The 24,291-nt window shown below is 41.7% G+C and overlaps 2 protein-coding genes across 5 annotated transcripts in view; one reads left to right on the forward strand and one right to left on the reverse strand.

Moving 5' to 3' along the window:
• Nucleotides 1-22,352, reverse strand: part of NETO1 (neuropilin and tolloid like 1) — a 117,823-nt gene extending 95,471 nt beyond the window's left edge. For all 4 annotated transcript variants that reach the window (XR_006608175.1, XM_045085219.1, XM_045085218.1 and 1 more), the window contains exons 1-4: nt 21,370-22,352; nt 19,369-19,422; nt 18,998-19,135; nt 12,606-12,854 (exon numbers count right to left, since the gene is read on the reverse strand). Coding sequence is in view for 3 of the 4 variants with exons in the window: in XM_045085219.1 (XP_044941154.1) it covers nt 12,606-12,854; nt 18,998-19,135; nt 19,369-19,422; nt 21,370-21,397 (469 nt within the window). In the remaining variant the exon portion in view is untranslated. The remainder of the gene's footprint in view (nt 1-12,605; nt 12,855-18,997; nt 19,136-19,368; nt 19,423-21,369) is intronic.
• A 413-nt stretch (nt 22,353-22,765) lies between these two features.
• LOC123393419 (basic salivary proline-rich protein 3-like) lies at nt 22,766-23,230 on the forward strand. The gene has a single exon (XM_045085290.1). The coding sequence runs from the start codon at nt 22,766-22,768 to the stop codon at nt 23,228-23,230; it is 465 nt and encodes a 154-aa protein (XP_044941225.1).
• Nucleotides 23,231-24,291: the final 1,061 nt, after the last annotated feature.

Raw genomic sequence — 24,291 nt, forward strand, 5'->3', positions numbered from 1 at the left:
ATTTTCTTTTCCTTTCTTCAGGTTCTAGGGAAAAATCCATGCCTTGGCTTTTTCAGTTTCTAGGGGCTCCCCACATTCCTTGGCTCATGATCCTTTCTTCCAACTTTAAGAGCAGAAATGGCATTCGATTCTTGCTTGTATCACATCGCTCTGACATTGACTTTTCAGCCTTCCTCTTCCACACCGAAGAACTTTAGTGTTCACAGTAGCACCCTGAGTAGCACCCTTGATTTAATCTATTATCTAAATTCCCCTTGCCATTAACCAAATATATTCACAGATTCCAGGGATTTGGTCATAAATATCTTTTTTTTTTTCTTTTTGGGAAGTGTAGGGAGGGGCATTGCTCTGTTTAGTACAGTCTCTCTGATTTTTGTTATCTTATAAAGTATAAACTCATTGTATGGAGGATGGAATCTTGCATATACTATATTTCTACAATGTTGATATACAGCACATATATCAGGTATATACGACATCTCCACAGTACATGTGTTGAACAAATGTAGTAGCAAATACAGCCTAGTGGAAATTGCTGTTCTCTGCATTCACTTTAAGAATAGTCGTATGAGCTATATTCAAGTAGCTATAATGGCATACAAATGCTAAAATAAGGAAACACTTTTGGTCAAGAAAATAACACTGTGGGTTGCTTTCCTGATAATTCCTTGATTTTATGCATATAAATAAAATAACATTAAGTCTCAAACTATATGCAAATTGTTACAGAGGAAGTGTTTTAAAAAATTATAGTTAGGTAATATTATCTGAGGCAAAGTACATCAGATGTTTATAATTTGAAACACATTCTTCTTGAATATGCAGTGATAAAAGAAATGATAGAGGTTTTTTTTTTATTATTTTACCAAGAAGCTTAGTGACTCCAGACATCCAGAAAAAACAAAACAAAACAAAAAAAAATGACAATGCAAAATGAAGACAGAACATACGCATTATTTCTTTCTTTTGTTTGTTTTTTTTTTTTTTAGATGTTCCTCTTGCTTAAATGATACAATTTCTCATTAAGACTATCTAAATGAAGGGTGGACGCTGGTCCTTTGATGCTGGGACTACTGTGTGATTGGGTACAGAGGTGATGTTATTATGACTGATTGAGGCATGGCCTCAGCTAGTCCGTAATACACGTTTGTGCAAATTAGTAAGCAGTATTGATTTCAGGATATAGCTCTGCACCAGGGCATCTGAATGTAAATGGGATCAGCCCTTCCTTCTCCTTCAACTGAGTGTCCTTAGGGTACACAGCTGTCCACAGCAACCTTGAAGTAAAGAATGGTGCTAGAGACTAGAAGCAACTGGCCATGTCCATCATAGCAGATGTTTGAGAACAGGGAATAAATCACATACTTCAGGCTCAGATAGGTTGAAAGGGCAGAGTTTTATAATATCATAGGTAGAGGGAGAGGACACAGATCATTGTCTCTTCGGCCATCTTGAATTAAAAGACATTTCAGACAACATGAAAAAGATAAAATTTTAAATTCATGCACCAGTTAATTAAACTTCTTAATATAACTGTACTAAATGTGCTTGCAATATGTGATGTGATTAAAGTCATAATCTCTACCCTTTGAAGAAGGTGTATCAGCACTATGGTTGTGTAACCGATAAACGAGCAGTAACTTAACTTCTACACAGAGTCCTAAACCTAGGCAGCAGATTTTATCTATAGCTTTGGTATCTTCATCCTTAAAATGAAAAGGCTGAATGAGGTGAACTCCAAGCTCTCTTTCATATCTAAAGAAAATACACATCTACAGCAGAAATATGCCCGAGTCTCCATGTGGTCGAGCCCCAGATGTACCATAATTAATCTTGTGTGCCAGCAATTAACCGCTAAATAAATATAGACAACTTAAAACACTTTTCTATGCCTCTCCAGGAAACAAGTTGAAGGAGGCATTCTTTCTGTACGGGAAACTTCTTAAAAATCTTCCTTCTCTTTTGTTATTGCCTTTAGTATTCTCTGCACAGATGGCAGCTAATCCTGGAAATCCTCTCTCCCACTCTCAACTTCTCTCCTGAACACCCACCAAGACCAAATAGCATTTTGTCTCTCTCTTTATTCCTCATCCCTCCCCCTAAGCCCTATATTGTACAGCTCAGATGAACCAAGGGATGTGTTGGGTGGATGAGAGTAGGGGATAGATAAAACTGCCCTCACAGGAACATGTTGGTATCCATTACACACTCAATTTTGTCCCTGCTGTGACTCTCAAGTGTTTAATTTTATTCCTTAAAACATAAGCCCCCATTAAAAAAAAAAAAAAAAAAAAAAAAAAAAAAGAGTGGGTCAAGATGGTGGCATCTGAAAACCCTGAACTCCCCTCTTCCATGGAAACATCAAATCAGCAGTTACATATATAGCAATTTTCTCTGAAAAAGACTTGAAAACTAGATGAACAGCTTTTCTACAACAAAGGATACTGAGAAGTCTGAAGAAGCAGAGATAGATTCCACCAAGCAGGTGAAGAGGGAAGAATGTCACAGATATGGAATGTATCAGTGAGGAAGGAGAAGTCTGAGCCCTACATCAGGAATCCCAACTCTTGGGACCTGTACTGGAGAGATGAGCCTCTCAAACGTCTGGCTTTAAAAATCAATGGGGTTTCTATCCAGGAGATCCGATAGGTTGTAAGAAACAGAAACCCAGGTCCAGAAATCCCAGAGAATTCCAAATAAAATAATCTCAAAGATAGCCACATCATGATTCATTATAGTTAAATGTCAAAAGTTAAAGATAAGAGAGAATTTTAAGAACAGCAAAAGAAAAACAACTTGTTACATACAAGGAAATGTCCAGAAAACTATCAGCAGATTGTTCAGCAGAAACTTTGCAGGCCAGAAGAGAATGCCATGAAATAGTCAAAGTATTGAAAGAAAAAAACAAAACAAAACAAACAAAAAACCACAAAACTTCTAACCATGAATACTCCATCCAGCAAGATTATCATTCATAATTGAAGGAGAGGTATGTTTTCCTTAAAAACTAAAAGAGTTCACCACCACTAAACTGGCCTTATAAGAAATGTTAAAGGAACTTCTTTAAGCTGAAAAAAAAAAAAAATTAGCACTAATTAGTAGCAAGAAAACATATGAAAGTAAAAGTCTGTCTGGTAAAAGTAAATATATAGTAAAGTGAAGAAACTACTTATAAAGCTAACAGAAAGATTAAAAGACAAATGTAGTAAAAATAACCATAACTAAAATAATTAGTTAAGGGATATACAAAATGAAAAGGTGTAACAGGTGAAATCGAAAACAAAAAACATAGAGGAGGGTATATACATAGAGTTTTAGAATATATTCAAATTTAACTTGTAGAGCACCTAGGTGGATCAGTCGGTTAGGTGGCTAACTCTTGATGTGGGCTCAGGTCACAATCTCAAGGTCCTGGGTTCAAGCCCTGAGTAGGACTCTGCACTCAGCAGAGTCAGCTGGAGATTATCCCCCTCCCTCCTCCCTCTCCCTCTAAGCTCTACCCACCCACTGTTTACTCTCTCTCACTCTAAAATAAATAAATAAAATCTTAAGGAAAAAGATAAAGACAACCAAAAACAAAACTTTATGTTGCTATTAACCTAAAATAGATTGGTATATTTGAACTGATACATAAACTTCATGGTAACTACAAAGCAAAAAACTATAGATACATAAAAGATACTAAGAATGGAATCTAAACATCACACAAAAGACATCAAACTACAACAGAATAAAGTGAGAGAAGAAGAAAGGAATAGAGAGGAACTACAAAATATGTCTCAATAAATTTAAGAAGATTAAAAATATGTCAAGCATCCTTTCTTACCAAAAATGTATGAAACTGAAAATCAATTAAAAAAAAAGAAAACTGGAAAAATCACAAATATGTGGCGATTAAATAACATGCTGCAAACAACTAACGGGTCAATGAATAAATCAAAAAAGAAATAAAAGAGTACCTTGAGATAAATGAAAGTGAAAATATAGCATACCAAAAGCAATGGGATACAGCAAAAGCAGTTTGGAAGAGTTCAATTGCTTATCTCAAGAAAGAAGGAAAAAAACCTCAAATAAACAATGCAACTTTTCACTTAAGAAACTAGAAAAAGAGGAACAAATAAAGCCTAAAGTTAGCAGAAGAAAGAAAATAATAAAATTAGAGTGGAAACAAAGAAAGACTAAAAGGAGGAAAGAGCTGGTTTCAAAGAGCTGTTTTTTTTAAAGATTAACAGAACTGATAAACCTTTATCTATACTCACAAAGAAAAAGAGTGAGGGCTCATATAAATAAAATCTGAAATGAAAGAGGGGAAGTTGTAAGTGCCCAAAGGAATACAAAAGATCATAAGACTACCATGAACAATCATACATCAACAAATTGGACAACCTAGAAGAAATGGACAAATTCCTAGAAATATACAGTCTTCCAAGATTGAATCAAAAGTAGAAAATCTGTACAGACCAATTGTTAGCAAAGAGATGGAACCAGTAATCAACAACCTCTCAATGGAGAAAAGACAAGACCAGATGGCTTCACTGGTGAATTCTAACATTCAAAGATTTTATTTTTTTATTTTTTTTTTTTTTAAAGATTTTATTTATTTATTTGACAGAGAGAAATCACAAGTAGATGGAGAAGCAGGCAGAGAGAGAGAGAGAGGGAAGCAGGCTCCCTGCTGAGCAGAAAGCCCGATGCGGGACTCGATCCCAGGACCCTGAGATCATGACCTGAGCCGAAGGCAGCGGCTTAACCCACTGAGCCACCCAGGCGCCCCATTCAAAGATTTTAATAGCTATCCTTCTAAAGCTCTTCCAAAAACTTAAAGAGGAGAAATGCTTCCAAACTCATTTTACGGGGCCAGCATTGCCCTGAAATCAAAACCAGACAAGGACACCACAAAAGGAAAGACAGAAAAAGAAGGAAGGAAGGAAGGAAGGAAGGAAGGAAGGAAGGAAGGAATGGAGAGAGAGAGAGAGCGAGAGAGCAAGAGGGAGGTAGGGAGGGAAGGAAGGAAAGGAAAATTGAAAAGTAAAATCGTTATCCCTGATGAGCACAGACAACAAAAATCCTCAACAAAATATTAGCAAATTGAATTCAATAAAAATGATCAATATACACCAGGATCGACTGAGATTTTTTCCAGGCATGTAAGTATGGTTCAACGTCCACAAATCAATCAACATAATATCCTGCATTAACAAAATGAAGGATAAAAATTATAGGATCATCTCAAATAGACGCGTTAAAAACATTTGATAAAATTCAACATCCATGTATGATAAAAATTCTCAACAAAGCAGGTAGAGAGGGAATGTCCATTAACATAATAAACACCACCTGTGGCTATAGATGTGGAGATGACATCCTACTTTACAGTGAAAAGCCAGAAGCTTTTCCTCTAAGATTAGGAACAAGACAAGAATGCCCACTCTTGCCATTTTTATTCGACAGAGTGTTGGAAGTCTTAGCCGGAGCAAGAAAAAGAAATAAAAGGCTTCCAAATTAGAAAGGAAGAAGTGAAACTGTCACTACTGGAGGACAACATAATTCTAAATACAGAAAATACAAAAGACTCCACCAAAAAACTATTAAATGAATGCAAATCAATAGTAAAAATCTGTTGTCTTTTTACACATGAACAGCAATCAGATTAAGAATCAAGAAAATCCTTAAATTACGAAAACAACCCCATTTACAATTGCTTCAAAGGAAAAAAAAAAAGTCTGGGAATTAATCTATCCAAGGAGGTGAAAGTCCTACACACTGAAAATCTCAAAACATTGGTGAAAGAAATTGCAGAAGACACAAATAATGGAAAGACATTCTGTGCTCATAGACTGTCATAATTTATATCGTTAAAATATCCATATTGTCCAGAGTAACCTATAGATTCAATGCATTCTATATCAAAATCTCATTGGCATTTTCACAGAAATATAACATTTTTCACAGAAATAGAATGAATAATACAAAAATTCATATGAACCACATTCCTAAATGCCAAAGAAATATTGAGAAATAAAAACAAAGTTGAAGGTATCATTCTCCTTAATTTCAAACTACAAATCAAAACTATAATCAAAACAGCACAGCACTGGCATCAGTCAAACGGAACAGAGAGCCCAGAAATAAATTTATGCATATATAGTCAACTAAGTTAGGACAGAGGCAAGAATATAATGGGGAAAAGACAGTGTCTTCAATAAATGGTGTTGGGAAAACAGCCACACAGAAAAGAATGCAAGCGGACCACTACCTCACACCATATACAAAAATTAATTCAAAATGGATTAAAGACTTGAATATATAACCAGAAATCACACAACTTCATAGAATAAAACATAGGTAGTAAGCTCCTTGACATCATTCTTGGCAATATTTCTTTTGGCTCGGACTCTAAAGGCAATGGCAACAAGTGGAAAAATAAATGGAAGTATATCACACTAAAAAGCTTCCGCATGGTAAAGTAAACCAACAACAAAATACGTAAAGAAATCATATAACTCAATAACAAAAAACAATCTGATTTTCTAAATGGGAAGAGGTTCTGCACAGACATTTTTCCAAAGAAGACCTGTAAATGGCCACCAGGCACATGAAAAGATGTTCAACATCTCCCCATCAGGGGGAAATGCAAATCAAAACCACAAAGAGATATCTGCTGACATCTCCAAGAATAGCTATCATCACAAAGACAAGAAATAACAACTGCTGGCAAGAACGCATAGGAAAGGGACCCTCCTCATGCACTGTTGGTAGGAATATAAATTGATGGAGTCACTGTGGAAAACAGGATGGAAGTTCCTTTAAAAATTAAAAATAAAGCTATCATATGATCTAGCAATTCCACTCTGGGTATTTATTCAAAGAAACAAGCCACTAATTTGAAAACAGATGCACCTCTATGTTCATTGCAGCCTTGTCTACAAAAGCCAAGATATGGAAACAACCTAAGTGTCCATCAGTGAATGATGGATGAAGATGATATATAATGTGTCTACGTATACATGTGTATATATATTATATGTAATACAAAGGGCTAATTCACATGCACACACACAATGGAATTCTACTCAGCCATAGAAAGAATGAAATCTTACCATTTGTGACAATATGGATGGCTCCTAAAGGCACTATGCTATGTGAAGCAAATCAGCCTTAGGAAGACAAGCGTTGTATGATTTCACATATGTGTGGAGTCCAAAAAACAAAACAATGGAACAAACAAAATAAAACCCAAGTCATAGATGAAGAACAGTTTAGTGGTAGCCAGATCAAGGGAACTGGGGGGCAGGAGTGAAACTGGTGAAAGCGGATCAAGAGGTACAAACTTCCAGTTATTAAAAAAATCAGTCATGGGGGTGTAATGTATGGCATAGTGACTCCAGTTAATGTATTGCATATTATTTATAACTTTATATGGTGATGGGGAAACTAGACTCATTGTAAACATTTTCCAGTGTATACAAATATCAAATCATTATGTTGTAGATCTGAAACCAATGCAATGTTGTTGTACCTCAATTATATTTAAAAAAAAAAAAAAGAGGAAATGTGATGTTATTTCATACATTTTCTCTCTGACAGCCTTTGCTGGGCTGAAGTTAGACCATTTGGGGTCTACATGCAAAGATAATAGAAAGGCAACACAATGCTATCTGATCTAAAGTCATTCAATTTTTTATTTATATGTGAAAAACAAAGTAAACAAAGTCCTTTCAATTTTAGCTTTTAAAACCCTTTACTCTTTCATTTTTTAGAGTAAAGTTCAAATTAAATTGTAGTTGTTAAAAAATGATACAGGTAAATAGATGTATGCATTTTTTTATCTTTCCTACCAGAGCAGGTATCACAACTCTGATTATGAAGAGAAGCAAGTGAAGGAACTTTCGATAGGGTGAATACTCGCACATGCACTCACATTTCAAATACAAAGAAGAAAAGCACTGTGTGGGATAATTAAAATAGCTTCGAGTCCATGACAATATTTTACCTAAATAATACATTTCATTCAATATGCATAGAAATCTTTTTAAAACACTCGATTTAAATCACATGTGGTGTATCATTTCCATTGCCTTTGATGTCAATCAGCTTGGAGTCTAAGAGGAAGCTAAGAATTGGGCAGAAGGTTCCTGAAACACTTTGAGCTCTCAGATGAAAGGTGCTGTTTAAGTACAAAGTATCATAATAATCTCAATATATTTAACAACGCCACTCACATGCATGGGGACACCTGACTCTGCCTCACCTGTTTGGTATTTTGAGGTACAACCCTTAAGTTGAATTTCTCTAATAGTGTATATATAACATTGTTTCATAAAACTAATTCAGAAAAAGAAATCATCGAAAAAGGAAGATCATAAACATTTTATGTGGATGATAAGCAGAAAATGCCTCTACTAGGAATAAAAGCACAAGGCTAACAAAAGAGACTTATTCCTAAAGAGACTGAAAGGATTACTTTCCCCAAGAGTAGAGCATCCTAGATGTTTGTCTTCCTTAATATTGAATAAAGCCCCTCGTAATGCCACTGGACTGGGGGCACAACAGATGTTACATGTTTTCTCCTTCATTTATATTTTCCAGTGGTAAAGAAAATTGAGGCATATAGGGACCTGGCTGTAGGGGAGAATTATTTTCAATTTGAAAAGCATTCTCAGTTTGAGTAAAAAATAAAATGTGGATTGTAGACAAATGGTATTCTTCTGCTCCAAAATTCGTTTAAAGATTACTGACTAAAGTATTTCTCTTTTTTTATTTTTTTAATCTTAAAAACTTGTATTTACATAAGTCATACCAAAAATGTAGTATCCTTTTCAAAAATGAAAGTATTACTGATAATGCTAATACCTTGTCACCATGTCCCCATCTGGGTCCCTTCAATTCCTCCTCATTTTCCACCAACCCCTACCTAGCTAGGGCAACTGTTGTTCATTTTTCTGCTATATATTTGATTTAAATATTTCCTTCTTTTTGTTTACATTTTTTATTTTTATTATTTCGAGTTAGCCTATTTTCTTTTATTTTTTGTTTATTTTTTTATTGTGTTATCTTAATTGCCATACAATACATCATTGGTTTTTGATGCAGTGTTCCAAGATTCATCATTTACATATAACACCCAGTGCTCCATGCAGTACGCGCCCTCACTTTTTTTAAGATAAAAAATGGTTGGGGGGTGGTGGGTGACTCAGTGGGTTAAAGCCTCTGTCTTCGGCTCAGGTCATGATCTCAGGGTCCTGGGATCGAGCCCCACATCAGGCTCTCTGCTCAGCAGGGAGCCTGCTTCCCCCCCTCTCTCTCTCTGCCTGCCTTTCTGCCTACTTGTGATCTCTGTCTGTCAAATAAATAAATAAAATCTTGAAAAAAAAAAAAGATTAAAAAAAGTCCTATGAAGATGAGAAAACTGTATCATTTTACTACAATGAGCACTTTCTTATGTTTTCTCATTAACTGTGAGCTCCCAAATTGTCCATCATGTAACGTTTAACATTTTCGGTGATTCTGAATTCATCCGTCTTCTCTGAAGCGGAGCACATTGCTGAGGAGCGCTCACAACACAACTGTGTTTACACAGAAAGAAGAGAGGCTCCCTTACAGATCACCCTGGGGCCTCCCACCAGGCCTCTGGGTCCCCTGGTCCCTCTTCAGACCCCACCCTTGTCCTTTGCTTCTGCAGATTCCAAGGCAAGACCCCGCCAACCGCTGAGTCCTGCTCAACCTCACAATTCTTACACGTGCCTGACTACAGCCCTGGGTGATTCACTGGCGCACTGTGGGCCCAGGCACGGACACAGTGTGCAAAGATAAGCAGAATCCGTGAAATAAAAAGTGAGGACCGGTCCAGGGTGACAGGAGAGAAAGGAGCTACCCCTTTAAGAGTGCTTCCACGGCGCCTTTTCTGGCTCTGCTCTCCTATCCTGCACGTCCACACAGGACCTCCAGTGCGCTAGCTCCCGCTCACCGTCGCCCCGGAACGCAGGTGCCTGGACCCCGCACAGAGGCCCGGACCCACTCAAACACACAGGGGACAGGGAAAGGGGACATCTTACAGGCACCCGTTTTGCACATCTGCCACCCAAATCAGAGCGAGAGCGGTTGTAATTTAAAGTCTCTGAGACACTTGTTCTCCCAATAAACTACAACAAGGCCCCTCTGTTCTTAAAGAACACGTGATCAAATTAATAAAAATAATAGCAACCAAGAGCTGAGATCTCATAGGAAGTGAAAAATCCATAGACAGGCATTGGTTGGCAAACACGCAATCTTCAAACACTCCAATGTGGTGGTCAATACCATCCTTATTTTATAAATTAAAATATGAGGCATAGAACATTAAGGATCATGTCCACAGTTTACAGCAAGCAAGAAATAAGAGAGCCAGTGTTGAAGCCAGATGTATTCCAAAACTAGTGTTCCTCAGAACCACGGTGGGGTCTAGCTCTGGAAGTGACCTGGTGGGCAGGGGGCATCCCCCTCCAACGTGGGGTCCACTTTGACCACACCTAGTGACAGCATCTGGTGACAGCAACAGTGACTCGTAATTTAAATCATGAAGTTGACTTCACGAACTCTACCTTTTCAATTTCTCCAAATCACCACCTGAAGCACACTCCCATATCAAAATTAAGCCCAAATTAAACTGAAGCCTGCCTGACTCCCTATTCCCTAAATGCTGTCTGAATTATTACTAATCCCTGCCCCCTTCCTCTTTCATTAACTAATTGGCTTCCTCAGTCCTGCCTCTTTATGAAATGAGCTGTAGATGATTGTGCCACTCAGGCAATGGCCTTGAGCCATGGAACATCGATGTCCGCAGTCATGGAAGTTTTACAAGTCTCTCTTTTATGGTCGTCCTCTTCCTCTGTACGCCAAGCCTACACCTCCCCGCGCCCTTACTTTACTCTAGTTTATCTAAATGGAAACAGGATCCTCACTCAATCCATAACTCATCCTCAGTTTCATGCCATCATCTCCTCACGTTTCCTTCTGATTCAGTAGTTCCTGGCAATAAGATCTCCTTTCATATACAGATAGAGTAAAGTGACTCTAAAGAAACAAGGCGCAAAGAACAGGGACCAGAGTGGCTTTTTCAAACCTTGAGAGACCACACTGAGCTCCAACATTTATGTTCTCTCTGGCAGAGCTAGAAACGTGGACAGCAAGGCTTATGTTGGTAAAATTGACCCTACAACTTTATGCAACCTCAATTTTAAATCCTAGACATTATCCCCATGATTTCCAATCTCAGGTTGAAGACATAACTTATAAAGGTCTAGAACTATCTTTAGGTCATGGTTATACTAGAAATTACCAGTCAAGAAAAAAAAAAAAAAACACATTTCCGTGTATAACTCTAACAACTAATAAAGTAATCTCAATGCTTGCAGTTTTTCAGAATACATCATGTTAGTTTAATCACCAATATGAAATAACCATGCCTTCTGCAAAAAATCCAATATTAACAAAACATAATTAAAATCACAATACCTCTCAGTGATACTGTGAAAACATTCCTAATGTTTAAAGTTAATACGTATGATAGATTAATATATGACTTATTTAATGTAAACCATGATATTGTAACCAAAGTCCTCATTAATCTTATATTATTATTTTTTTTTAATTTCAGTGCTTGAACTGAGCAGCTACGCCCTGCTCTTACATTACCTCCATAACATGTAATAGAAACTTCAACAAATTTTACATATCCTACAATTTCATCTCCTGTCTTTAATTATAACCTTAGTAAAGCAATATATACAGACTGGAAAAATATGTAATTACGTATAAATAACATGGTTTATGTAAAGTTGAGTCATCTTTCCATTAAAAAAAATGACTTCACTTCATCAAATTTCAAATCGCTTCAGCCTGATGTTGCAATTTAAAAATGTGATAACCAATTTTTATTGCAACAAACGGCAACTCATCATCAAGTGAGCCAGTCGACATCATAGACCCTTTTTTTAATATTAGCAAGTTAAAAGGAAAATTGACATAGAAAGCATAATTGTGTAATGACAAATAATGTCTGTAGACTTTGCAAATGAATATTTGGCTGCTATGGGTCTCAGTTTTGCTTTCATCAGAACTCTCAGGAATTTGCATTTCTAAAAAGGAATTAGACTGCTTTATAGTAAGATCCAGTTTGCTTTAAAAATCATAATTTCCAGAACAAAAGAATATTTTATTCAAGTTCTCCAAAGATCATTTTGATGGATACATTTTAGAATACTACAATTGCCTTTTCAAGTTTATAGGGATTCAATGTATACTGTAATTAGTTTCTTTACTACAGACCGCCTCTCAAATTACACATTTCAGCATAATGGAAGTCCATTTAATTAACTGTACTCCTGATGATCATGAAGACCCCTGAGTCATTACACTCACCTCTAGTGGAGGCTAAATTTTAAGGAAAATTTATTTTGCTTTCAGAATTTATGAAATGAAAAGAGAAAGCACTATAGATGTGTTTTTAAATAGAGTTAGACACTTACTTGAGAAAATAATAACTTGTCTTAGAAAAGTTCTTCTACTATGACAACAGACAACTAAGGAAGAAAAAACATAGGAAAATAAACCAAACCCTCACTTACCAGGTGTGAAGTTGTATCGAGCTGAAAATCCCATAGATTCCAGCTCTCCATCAGCAAAAAATTTAATCCATAGAAATCTTCCACTGGATTTTATTACAGGTGGATTTTGTTGTCCACAAAAGCGTCCAATTATTGGAGAAAATCCAAAAGGTCCATCCCGAACTTCAATGTGATCAAATTTGCACTCCCAAGACGGTTCAATAGAGTACTTTTCATCAAAGTAGAGTTCAATGCACTGTCTTGGGGCAGCTGAAAAAAAAGGAAAGACTATGTCTAGAAGACCGTTTTTCAATCTTTAGGTAGATATTTGTAATTCTACTTCAGGTTGTACCTGTACATCTATCAAACTTTGAGTATGACGTGCGTAGAAGAGCAAAGCAAGTCTGTAATACAGAGCATTCTAACATTTCCACAAGACTGTCTCGGGGATGGCTCCTTAAAACTGGTGATGTTGCACAGAAGATTATTCAGATATAAAATGACTGTTTCAATGTCTAACACAGACCTCATAAATCACAGAATTTTTTGTGGAAGACCACTAAAGTCAGGTTTAGAAAGTAGAAAGACATCTTTCTGTCACTTTGCTCATATCTTCATATCTTCTTAGGTGTCCAGTTTTAAGATCAAAAGCCACTTACGAGTTGTTAAGCATAGAGTTACCCAAACATCCGAAGACTCCCAGTCAGATGTCTTGATTAGACCCAAGTGCATATACAAGGGTATTAAGAAGAATTTTTCTAGTACACAAATCTCACCACGTCACCCTCAGGTTTAAACTTAGCAACTCTCAATCAGCTACAGAAAAGTGATCAATGCACTTGACACTGCAGGACCCTTGAGGGTCTCCCACTACTCAGACTTCCAGGGTCTACCTACTCCAAACACAGCCTAAGTTCTGGCCACTGCAGAAACACTGTTTTCTAATGCAATGTGCTCTTTTGGGCTCTCATGTATTTTAGCACTTTCTGGAGTATCTACCTCCAATTTGCTGACTCCTATTTATGCAGGAAAACCTTGTTTACAAGAACCTCCCATCTGAATCTACTCACTAAGGAAAAATGTATTCACCTTCTTAATTCAGCACTCAGCATAGTACTTGTCATTGAGTATTTCTCAAAAAAAAGAAAAAAAAAAGAAAGAAAAAAGTCTCTGTTGGGTGAATAGTAAATGAGGTTATCATAAATGTGTTTTAGAGCTCTGTACAGCATCAGGAAGAGCCTCAGAGGGCTCGCAGCTCTACAGACCTCCACATTGGATGCACTTACTAGTGTCCTGCCATTTCTCCCTTGTCCTGTCCAAAACAGCTCAAAATCCTGGCACTCCAGACTGGTATTCAGCCGGGATACCCCAGAATAGCCATAACAGTTGTCGAAATATCTGTACACATTTATCCTAGTTAGTAAACAGCTGTTGCCTTGAGTCCTTTGAGTGCTCTCCTGCCATGTGGCCCTCCTCAGGGACCAACACCCTCCAGAAACTTATAAGTTATGACCCGGTACAGCATGGCCTGCTCCCCATGTGGTCAGTAATCATTCTGAATGACTGCTGTCCACACCACACCAGTTCTTAAATGTGTATTGAATATCACCCTTGATGGCTTTAAAACAAAAGCCTTGCATGCCTGGATGTCAAAATTTTAGAGGGAATTGAGATACATGATGAATTGGAAATTAGAGATAGACAGAATAATCGAAGCTCATTTGGTTTAAGGTCAATGCATGTGACAAGACTATTTTAGGGAATATTTTTAATCTCTAAAAATGTTTGTAACTCTTTGAACATTGTAAAAGAAACATTCATTACTCTTCAAGAAAAACCAGGGATGGTTTTACCTACCACTACAGTATATTCACAAAGGTCAACAACTGTAGTATTACCATATTGATAGATTTGATGAAGTTTCAATAATTTTTTTAAAAATATCTGTAAATTGGAAAGTATCCTAAGAAATTACTTGGAAAACCATGTGTTTTTGTTTGTTTGTTTGTTTTTGTTTTTGTTTTTTTCCCCTTGAGATTATTTGTCCAACAACAAAAAGGCAAAGGCTCAAGAAACTGGACCTACTGATGTAGTAGAATTCAGTATACCATTTGTATGCATTAGCATCTTATAGCGTGTGCCTGTTTATCTGCTCATCGGCAAGCCAGTATGATAAGTTTTATAAGGAAATAAGCTACTGGAGAATGTAGGATATTTCTTTCAGTTATAAATAACGTATGCCTAGGGATCAATAAAGCATTGAGAACAACTGTGCTAATTTACTTAAAACTCTAGGAAGCAGTAACCATCCATCTAGTTCTCCCTATTAGGAAAGGCACGGCCATCGAACGTGAACTCATGTATGCATACCTTCATTTTCACTGTTGCTTAAGTGAATGAACAAACAAAACAGAGTGAATGCTTCACTGCTGCCCAGCATGGATGAACAAACCTCCCAATGTTCCTTTACAACACAAACTATCACCATGGCCTTGGGCAGTCCACACTTATGGACAGCTCATCTTCTTTTGGTCAGCATGTTGAAGTTAACGACACACACTCACATACAGAATTCCACTAACTGAATTTTCAAAGGCAATAAAATAGGGTTTTATAAGTGAACACGCCATGTGGTTGTTGTAATTCAAAACAAGTGATTATAGTACCTGGACGGCATTGGGAGCTCTCAAGGTTCAGCTCCTTACACTTCACGTTTTCCTTCCCTTCGAATCTCTCAATTCACAGCTGCCTTTCACACTTTCTCTAAGTCATCTGGTATCTGATTCTAACGTTCCTTTATGAGAGGTCTTACCCTCCTAACCTGTCCATGGGTACACTGACGACCTGAGTACTTTCACCTGAAAACTGCACATAGATACAGAACATTTCCCCCTCTTCGAAGGAGTTTTAGGACAACCTGAAACCATGAAAGGGATCTCCCTTTCTGTGACCTCCACTGTTCATCAGAACCTGTCCTACCTCAAGAAACTTGACCAATGATTTAGACCATTCTTAGATTTTACATTCACCTTTTTCTACAGAAGAGGCTACTCTTTTCAGAATTAAACATGACAATTTGCACCCCTGAAAGCGAGAAAAGACGAAAAGACAAAGAAAGTGACTGCCTTCCTACAGTGGGTCCATCAACACCCACCCCCCACACCTCCCCCCGCAGTGAGTCAGTTCCCACCTCCACTGGGGCAATGAGTGCACACGTCCTAAAGTTACCATCAGCTTCTCAGTGGCCTCATGCAATAGATGTGTTTGCTGCTACCTTACTTGTCTTTGCTGTAATAGTTGGCATTTTGGCTACTCCCTTCCTGCTGAAATGCCACCTCCAGTATGTGCTGGGGCATCTTTTACCTGATCTCTAGTCCACCCCTGTGGTTCGTCCTTCACAGTCCCTGTTACCCTCTCCTTACTCTCCCATCCCTTACCTACTGTTTTGCAGAAACCCATTTTATGTCTTCTTTCCACTATTTCTAGACCAGAGTTCTGGGTACCACTGGCATCCCAATGGATGTATATATTACAGTATAATGATGCCTGCAGCTCCATCAAACACAAATTAAACCAGACTTCTTGGGGACAGACCCAGGGATCTGTATTTTTTGAAAGATTTATAAAATAGTGCTCCAAATACTCTCTCTGGATAATTTTATTCATACCAAGAGCCTCAACAACAATTCATATTTATAACCTATAAATATCTATTTTCAGCCCAGAGCTCTCCAGTGAGCTAAAGACTCACATATCCAATTTCTTTACACGACGTCTCTATAAACACCAAAGCGGAATTCATTATTTTTCCTTTAAACCCTATTTCTCTACCCATATTCTTTACCTGGCATGGAAATTCCATCTATAGGGGGCGCCTGGGTGGCTCAGTGGGTTAAAGCCTCTGCCTTCCGCTCGAGTTGTGATCCCAGGGTCCTGGGATCGAGCCCCAGGTGGAGCTCTCTGCTCAGCGGGGAGCCTGCTTCCCCTCCTCTCTCTCTGCCTGCCTCTCTGCCTACTTGTAATCTCTGTCTATCAAATACATAAATAAAATCTTAAAAAAAAAAAAAAGAAATTCCATCTACATGTCACCAAGAATCATGTCGGGATTTCCTATCTCTCCTGCCTACATCCAGGCACTTGTGACTCAGTTTCCTAAAGACCTCTTATCTCTCCCTCTGACCCACAGCCAATGTTATTAGTGTTGTTCAGGCTCTTACTATACTAGACCTTCCTCATAAGAGCTATGGCTTGTGTGGTCCTTCACAATAGTCTCCGCTCACTACTTCTCCTTCTGTCACCTCACCAGAAGATCAGCTTATTATTTTTCCACTTTAATTATTTCAGTGGCACCCCATCGTCTATGATACCAAGTTCAAACTTTCACAGCTGGACCAGACGGAATACCAGTTCTCCTTTATCTGAGATGGTTGACCTCTTGAGCTTCCTTGCTTCTCCCTGTCCTCACACCCTGCAGAAGCTACCCCTGGGTCCAGATCACACCATATCTTGAGCTTTTGCACAGGCCATTCTGAACAGAGAATTACCTCCCTGAAGTTTTTAAAAACTGAGTGAAAGCATCTCCTTCTCGTAGGCTCCTCTTCTCTCTGCTCCAAACACTGCTAATTTGGGGGTCCCTTTAGACTGTTTACTGAATGGGGCGTAGTCCCCAGACCACATTTTAAGTTCCATAGGCAAGTACCATGGTTGTTTTTATTAAAAGCTCTCTAAACTGTACCTAGAAGAGTGGCTATTCCTTAGTAATTTGTTCAATAAATCTTGGTTAAATAAATGTATGGAAGAAAACCATGGCTAGTATGAAGTATTTCAAAAAGAGTGCAGAAGTATGATTAATAGTAACAGGAAGTTCTACTGATGTCTCAACTTTATGTTTAGTCCTTGACATAACTAGGAATAAATGTAGATATGTGCATGATGTGAGAATAAAATGCTAGTGATGCTTTTCAATTCTAAATAACAATAAACATGAAAGCACAATTAATATACAAAGATCTGCTTCTGAATTAATCCTTCAAAAGAGAGAACTAATTGATTTTATTCTTTTTAATAGTTCTAAGTTTAAAAATACTGTTGCTTCAAAACACAGATCAGGTGAGTTTAAGCAAGACATTTAACCTCCCTGTGTCTGTTCCCTTGTCATAAACTAAGGACAACGAAAAGTACCTACCACCTAGTTTAAATGTTTTAATAAACGTTAAGTTCTTTGAATGTTTTATGCATATACATACAGATATATATATAATAGATAGATAACATTAACTTGGTGAAGAGAACAACTAAGTTTAACCCAGAATTTCCATATTTCAATTTCTTTTTCGATCAATCACATGAGGAATAAAACTGCAGAGCTCAGATTTCTGTTTTCTCTTTTTATTATCAGAGCTTGTGTTTTTTTTCCTCCTTCTTATAGTGCAGTATATCCTTGCTAAAAGTTCACCCTCAAACACAGAAAGGAGAGAAGTAATATCCTTAGCTTAAAAGTTATAAAAAGAAAAAAAGAATCATTGCTAAACAGGAATTCTTGAAATCAGTTAAACAGAAAGCCTTTTCCTTTCCAAGATCTACCAAATGAACATGCCCCTCACTTAGACATAAACACTGAGTGTACACTGTCTTTTTCATCAAGATGGCCCAAACTGTCTATGTGTGTGAGGTAAGGAGAAGGGTTGCAGGTTTGGGGCTTTTAGGTATTAACACTTATAGTATTGAAATCTTCATCAGTAGATGAAATGATCATTCATTTTAGAAAGCTGTTACTTAATCTAGTGCTATCTACAAGGATAATGGAAATTGGAAACGTTCAAAGGGAAATGAATCTCTTTCTCAGAACTATTTATCTTTTGAGTTAGGAAAGAAAATGATGAAAAGAAGCGTCATAATTTGGAATTCTGACTTTGGCATTAAAGGATGATAATGCCACTTGTTAACATAAATTAAGGCAACTATCATTCACACTATTTGGAAACATGATTATAGATTGATTTTTGACATTAATATCTATTTTTGTACTTTAAATTATTAAAGAAAAATAACAAATGTATAGGCTTTTCTACTAACTGGTAACCAATAAAATACTAGTCTCTAAAATTGTTATACATTAGGTAATATTATCCCAACTATGTGTCCATTCCAATTAATTAAGAGTTCTAAATCAACTCTTAACTGCAAAATCAACTGCTTTTATTTGTCAGAATTTACTTACTCAAAACCCATTGCTAATAATTTCAGTAATTAGTTTGATCCCAAATTTTAGTTATTTGATTCACTAAGAGATATTTCTGTGTATGGTCTCCAAAACCAATACTTTAATATATACGCATATTGTCTATCAAAATCATAGTGATGACCAGGTTTGGCTTGGAGCTCTCTCCAGCCCTGGCTGTCTCACCCCTTACCTTCTATGATGTAGATGCACTCTCTGTCAGGAGGGTACTTGCTGGGGTAGTTGGGAGAGGTAAAGATACCTCCCTCTGCATGTTTTGTCCAAGTTCCACACTGCACTGACTTCTGAGTTTCTGAGGTGGCTTGCTTTTCTGTAAAAAATAAAAACAAGTACCATCATCCAATTTTCTATAAGACTAAAAATAGAGAGGACATTCTTATAATATCCATTAGTAAATTAATTTTGAAATGTCGTCTTAGTCAAAATCAATCAATTATACACACTATAAAATGTTCAGATATTCTGGGATATTAAGAATATGGGGAAAATAGGAAAATGTAAATAATTCGAGGTCTTCCACTGCATTTTCCCAAAGAAACACACCTGTTCCTTTCTTGGTTGCCCCAGACAAATGGAAGATGATTAAACTTGCTACAACTGAAACAGAAAAGAAAAATTAGAAAGAGATCATATTAATATACACAGAAATGATCGCATTCTATAACAACATAAAGATAATATCAAAGCAGATTCACTGTATTATTGTTAACCATTCTGTTAACTCAGAAGGTGCCAAAACTGGTTAAAAATGTACAAATCAGGAAAATTTAGAAATCCCTTCAGGAAGGAATGCAAGTTAAGGATGAATGATTCCCCAAAGCTGCAAATGTGAACCTCAAGACTTCAGAGGCAATGCTGTAATTTACTCAAGCACATTCCAGTAGGATTTCAGGATCTGTATTGTTTCCAACTGCCCACAGGGAATGGCTTTGCTAGCAAAGAAGAGGAAGAGTGAACCAAACTGAAGGCAGAAAAGGCAAACAATGAGGGCTGACCTCAAGGCACTGCCAGTGTTGATGTATTTGAGAAAATAAATACTAGGGCAGATCCTACGGTAGGTGGGGGAGGGGAACAGGAGAAAACAGATAAATGTGGATTGAGGGCATTAAGCAGTTTTACAAAAATGTTTCTTATGAAAAAGTACTATACCAACCAAGTAACCCCTGTCTTCACCACTTCCTAAGCTATGCAGTTAATTTCTCCTAACCTTAACCTTGACTTAATATTCAGTATTACCCAGAAATGAGCATTTTACTGAACCAGTTTTTCAGTATCAAAAAAAGACCCCGATCTCTAACAAGAGTGAATCCGCAAAGACCATTGCAACCCAAACTTCTGCTTGACTTTTGTACCTTGATTTACACACCATGTTTATAGAACCTGAAACTAGAAGAGTAATGAAACAATCTAGTCTTCATAATTACTGTTTTTTTCCTCTTCTGCTTTATCTCTGATATTTATTTTGTTGCCTATTCCCTAAAAGCTCGAACTTCCATTGGGTACATAATCACATTTCCACTTACAATTAACTTGGGAAAGGGAAGGTATAATTTGCGATGATTTCCTCAACCGAAGCTCAAGGAGGAGCTTACAGATTTATGCTTTTAGGTTATTCCAGGAAGAGAACCTGGGCTTTTATACTGGCATTTGAGAGAGTTCCAGTTAAATTACTTCCTAATCCTGCCTGATCATTCGCTTCGATTAAAACATTAACTGTTGTCGTCTGTGTCTAAACAGAAAAAAGAAATCTTATTGTAATTTGCCGGGATTCTAGACACACACAAACACACAGGTGCACGGCCATCAACACCGGGACGTACTCGCGCTGTTGTCTTTACTCTGCTTTTCCTGTTTTGATGGAATCCCACGGTGGAACAAGTACTATGACTAACACATCCACAAAGCCGGTCTTTTAACTGCGTGGCACAGGATTAACACTGGAATCCTAGCTTTTTAATGTGGAATTTCCACCGCACATTCTCTCACACTGCCTTTTACTGGAGGACTTCTGAAGCCATTTTCCTCTCAACCGCATGCGCTCCCGCACGCCCACGACGCAACACTAAAGGTCTTCGGGCCACAGAGTTGAGGCTGGCCCGCGCCCTCCCCACGAGCGTGGCGTTCAGGTGCGCCCTAAACTCCCTCCTGCAGGGAAAGTAGGAGCCCGCGGAAGCCCCCGGAGCAGGGCCGTTCCCCGCAGCCCGCCGACCGCCGGCCCCGCGCTCTCCTTTCCACCCGCGCCCTCGCCGGGCCGCTCCCAGGCGCTCCCGCACGTGCTCGCCGCCGCCCCCGGGACGTCCGTGCAGACGGCAGGGACGCTGTCCCCCGCGGCTCCTGAGCCCCAGAGACCCCGGGCCGGGCGCCGCCCCCACGCCTCGACTGATTATGCTGCAGCCCAGAAAGTTCACAGGTGCCCGGAACCGCGGGCACTGCGGGCTCCGGCTGGAGCGCGGCGGCGAGGCTCTCCCCTGCGCGTCCGGCCGCGAGGGAGGCGGGAGGGAGGAGGGGCCGCCGGTGGACCCGCGCGGCGGGAAAGGTACTCACTGGGAAACAGACTGCGTCCATAGATCATGTCTGTTCGTTACACCAGAGGCTCCGATCTCCACTAATTCCATTTAGAGCCGGGAAGACTTCCAGCGGTGGGGACAGGACGGAGTCGGGGGGATTAAATGTGCAAACCCAGAACCAAATGTAGGGGGGGGGAGAGCGCGGGGCAAGAGCGATCGGAGCCCACACAGCAGCAAGATCCGAATTCTGGCGTCCTCCGCCCCTGGCTCGCGCTCGCTCGCGCTCGCTCCCTCACCGCCGCGAAGCCAGCATCCCCACCGTGACGCTCGCATCACACCCGGGCGCCGACCGCCACCCTCAGCAGCGCCGGCGGCAGCACCCTCCTTCCTTGCATCATCGCCGCCGCCGCAGCTGTCAGGACGACGCGCGGGCAGTCTGCGCGCGGGCGGCGGCGGGCGCGGGGCGAGCCCCGGGGCGCCCGGACCGGGGCCGGGGCCGGGGCTGGCGGCGGGCGCGGCGAGGCGGGGGGCCAGTCCAGACCGACGGCAGCGACGGGGCGGGCGGGCGGCGGCGGCGGCGGCGGTGGGGCTCGCTCAGTCCCCAGTTTCGTACAGCACGAGCGGCAGGTCGGAGCAGCCTCTCCGGGAGGATGTCCAGCCGCAGCCCTCCTCTCTCCAGCCCCTGGGGACCTTCCGCTGAGGCATCGAAGACAGGAGGAAGGGGTCCGTCATCGGCTCGCCGGGCTCCGCGCCACCTCTGCGATCTTGCGGAAAGACGAGCGGGTGGGTGGGCGTCTGGGAGGAGGGCGTGAGGGCGGCGGAGGGAAACGGGGGTGGCCTCGGGGGCGGGGACGGGAGGGGAGGGGGAAGGAGCAGGAAGATGGCAGAGTTACCAAGTGGGCGCCTGAGTCATAGCCGTGGGCTGCGCGACCCTCCAGGAAGCCCGGAGCCGGGGCGAAATCGGGCAGCGCGGCGCGGCCGGCGCCCCCGGGGCTGGTGCGCGGCGGATTGGCGCGGCGGCGGCGGCTGCGAGGACAGCACACCCGCTCGGATCCTGGGGGAGGGGGGAGGGGGAGGGGGTGAGGACCCGGCTGGGATCCGTCACTCGGCCAGCCCGGGCTGAGGGGACCCGATGGGAGCAGGCAAATCCGGAGCCGGACCCAGATGCCCGATACAAAGCGAGCAAGGGGGAGGGTCCATCGCGTGACAATTCCCTGCGGGGCTCAGTGTTCACTTTTCACGGGTTAGAGATTGCGGCTGGTGTGTCTCCCACCCGTTACACTGCATCTGTCTGGAGGAAGCGGTTTGTCGCTCTCATCGGGGCTTGTGGGGGGAGGCTCGCCGTGGACCGCGCTCCGGGGCTGGGAGACGAGCCCGGGGCGCGCCGGAGGCAGAGGCAGCGGCAAAAGTTTCGCGGTTAATAGCCCGGCCTGATGCGGGGGTCGCCCCCACCGAAGTGCTTCTGCGAACACTCTCTCACCCTCGCCCAGATATTTAAAGGCCCCAGGGCAAACCCAGAACACCCCCGCCCCACCTCGACACGCGCCGACACGCGCGGGCGCAGCGCGTGCAACTCAGGAGGGGGCGGGGGGAGAGTTGCTGGGAAGCGGCCCGGAAAAGCCCCGCCGCGGGGCACACCGCGAACGCACGGTCGCGGAGGCAGAGTGAACGGCGGGCCGCCCGGCGGAGGCCCGGAGCGCGCGGGGGTGCCGGGGAGTCCCTCCCCGGCCGCTGCAGACCGCCCGCGCCACCCCCGCCGCCGGCAGGACCTCGCCGCCACCCCGAAGCCCGCTACCCCCGGCCACCGCCTCGGTGGTCCTGGACCCCAGGGCTGCTCCCCGCCCCCCACCCCACTTCCCGAGCGCGGCCTGGGGCTCGGGTTGGGACGATGGCGGTGATTGTTTGGGGGTAGGGCGGACTCAGGAGGCGGTCGGCGGAGAGGCGCGGTGCGGGGGCGCGGTGCGGCGACGCGGGGGACCACCTCCGAAGGCGGAGGAGAGAGGACGGGGCCGTGAGAGGGGACGATAAGCGTTAGCGCCGGGCTGCGGCCGCCGCCGGGCTCCGGGCCTGGCCTCCCCCTCGCGGCACCTGCTGCTGCGGCGCGGGGCGGCCCACGTGGGGACGTGCGTGCGGGTGGCGGTGCTGGCGCGCTGCGCGCCTTCCCCGGGCACCGCGGCCGCGAGGGTGGAGGGCTCCTGCCCGCCACGTGACAAGAGGGACAGTAAGGCGACCCCCAAGGCCCGGGCGGGGGTATTCCCGAGTCCAAACACTACCTCCACATCTCCTTCCACTGAGCTTTTGGTTTCTGGATTCGAGGCAGCTGCAAGTCCTCGAGGTGGGTAAAAGTGACCAGGTAGAGGGTAGAGAGGTGTGTGTGTGTGTGTGTGTGTGTGTGTGTGTGTGTGTTTACATCCATTTAATGAACGGGGCGGTGGGGGGAGTAGAGGGGCCGGAGGAAACCAAGAGCCAGAGGAAGAGACAGACTGTGCACGCACAGAGAGCTGACTCCACCTGATGGGAGCCAGAGTGAGGAGCTGGGAGCGCAACGAAATATCAAGGGATGGGTGGGGGATGGAAAGCCAGGAGGAGCGCCCCCAGAAAACCGGTGTGTATCTGGCCAGGTTTGTACCTGTGAAAGGGTCAGGAGGAGAAATAAGCAGAAGGTCCCTTGGGAGTCGTAGGTCCCACACGTGATTCTTGTCCCAGCATGGGTGTTGGGAGTGGATGGGAGTGGAGTTGAGGAAGAAATGCCCCAATTGCAAAAAAAGCAGGAGTGACCAGAGGGTGGTTAGCAGATCTTTAAAGTGGTTAGTAGACGTGTGAATAGGTGACAAAGACACAGGTCCCCAAGGTGGGAGGGATGGTCATCAAAAGATGTTCAACCCCAGTGTTGATTGTGGAATGTTGAAACTTTTAAAACTGGATGTTTTAAAAGTCTTAGAAAATATGTCTTCTTTAG

The sequence above is a fragment of the Mustela putorius genome, unplaced genomic scaffold (genome assembly GCF_011764305.1).
Source record: "Mustela putorius furo isolate JIRA1106 unplaced genomic scaffold, ASM1176430v1.1 tig00000835_pilon_pilon_pilon, whole genome shotgun sequence".
NCBI classification, from domain to species: Eukaryota; Metazoa; Chordata; class Mammalia; order Carnivora; family Mustelidae; genus Mustela; species Mustela putorius.

Excerpts from the sequence above, each read along its gene's own strand:
- LOC123393419 (XM_045085290.1), top strand. The coding sequence starts at position 22,766 with ATGCGGGGGTCGCCCCCACCGAAGTGCTTCTGCGAACACTCTCTCACC.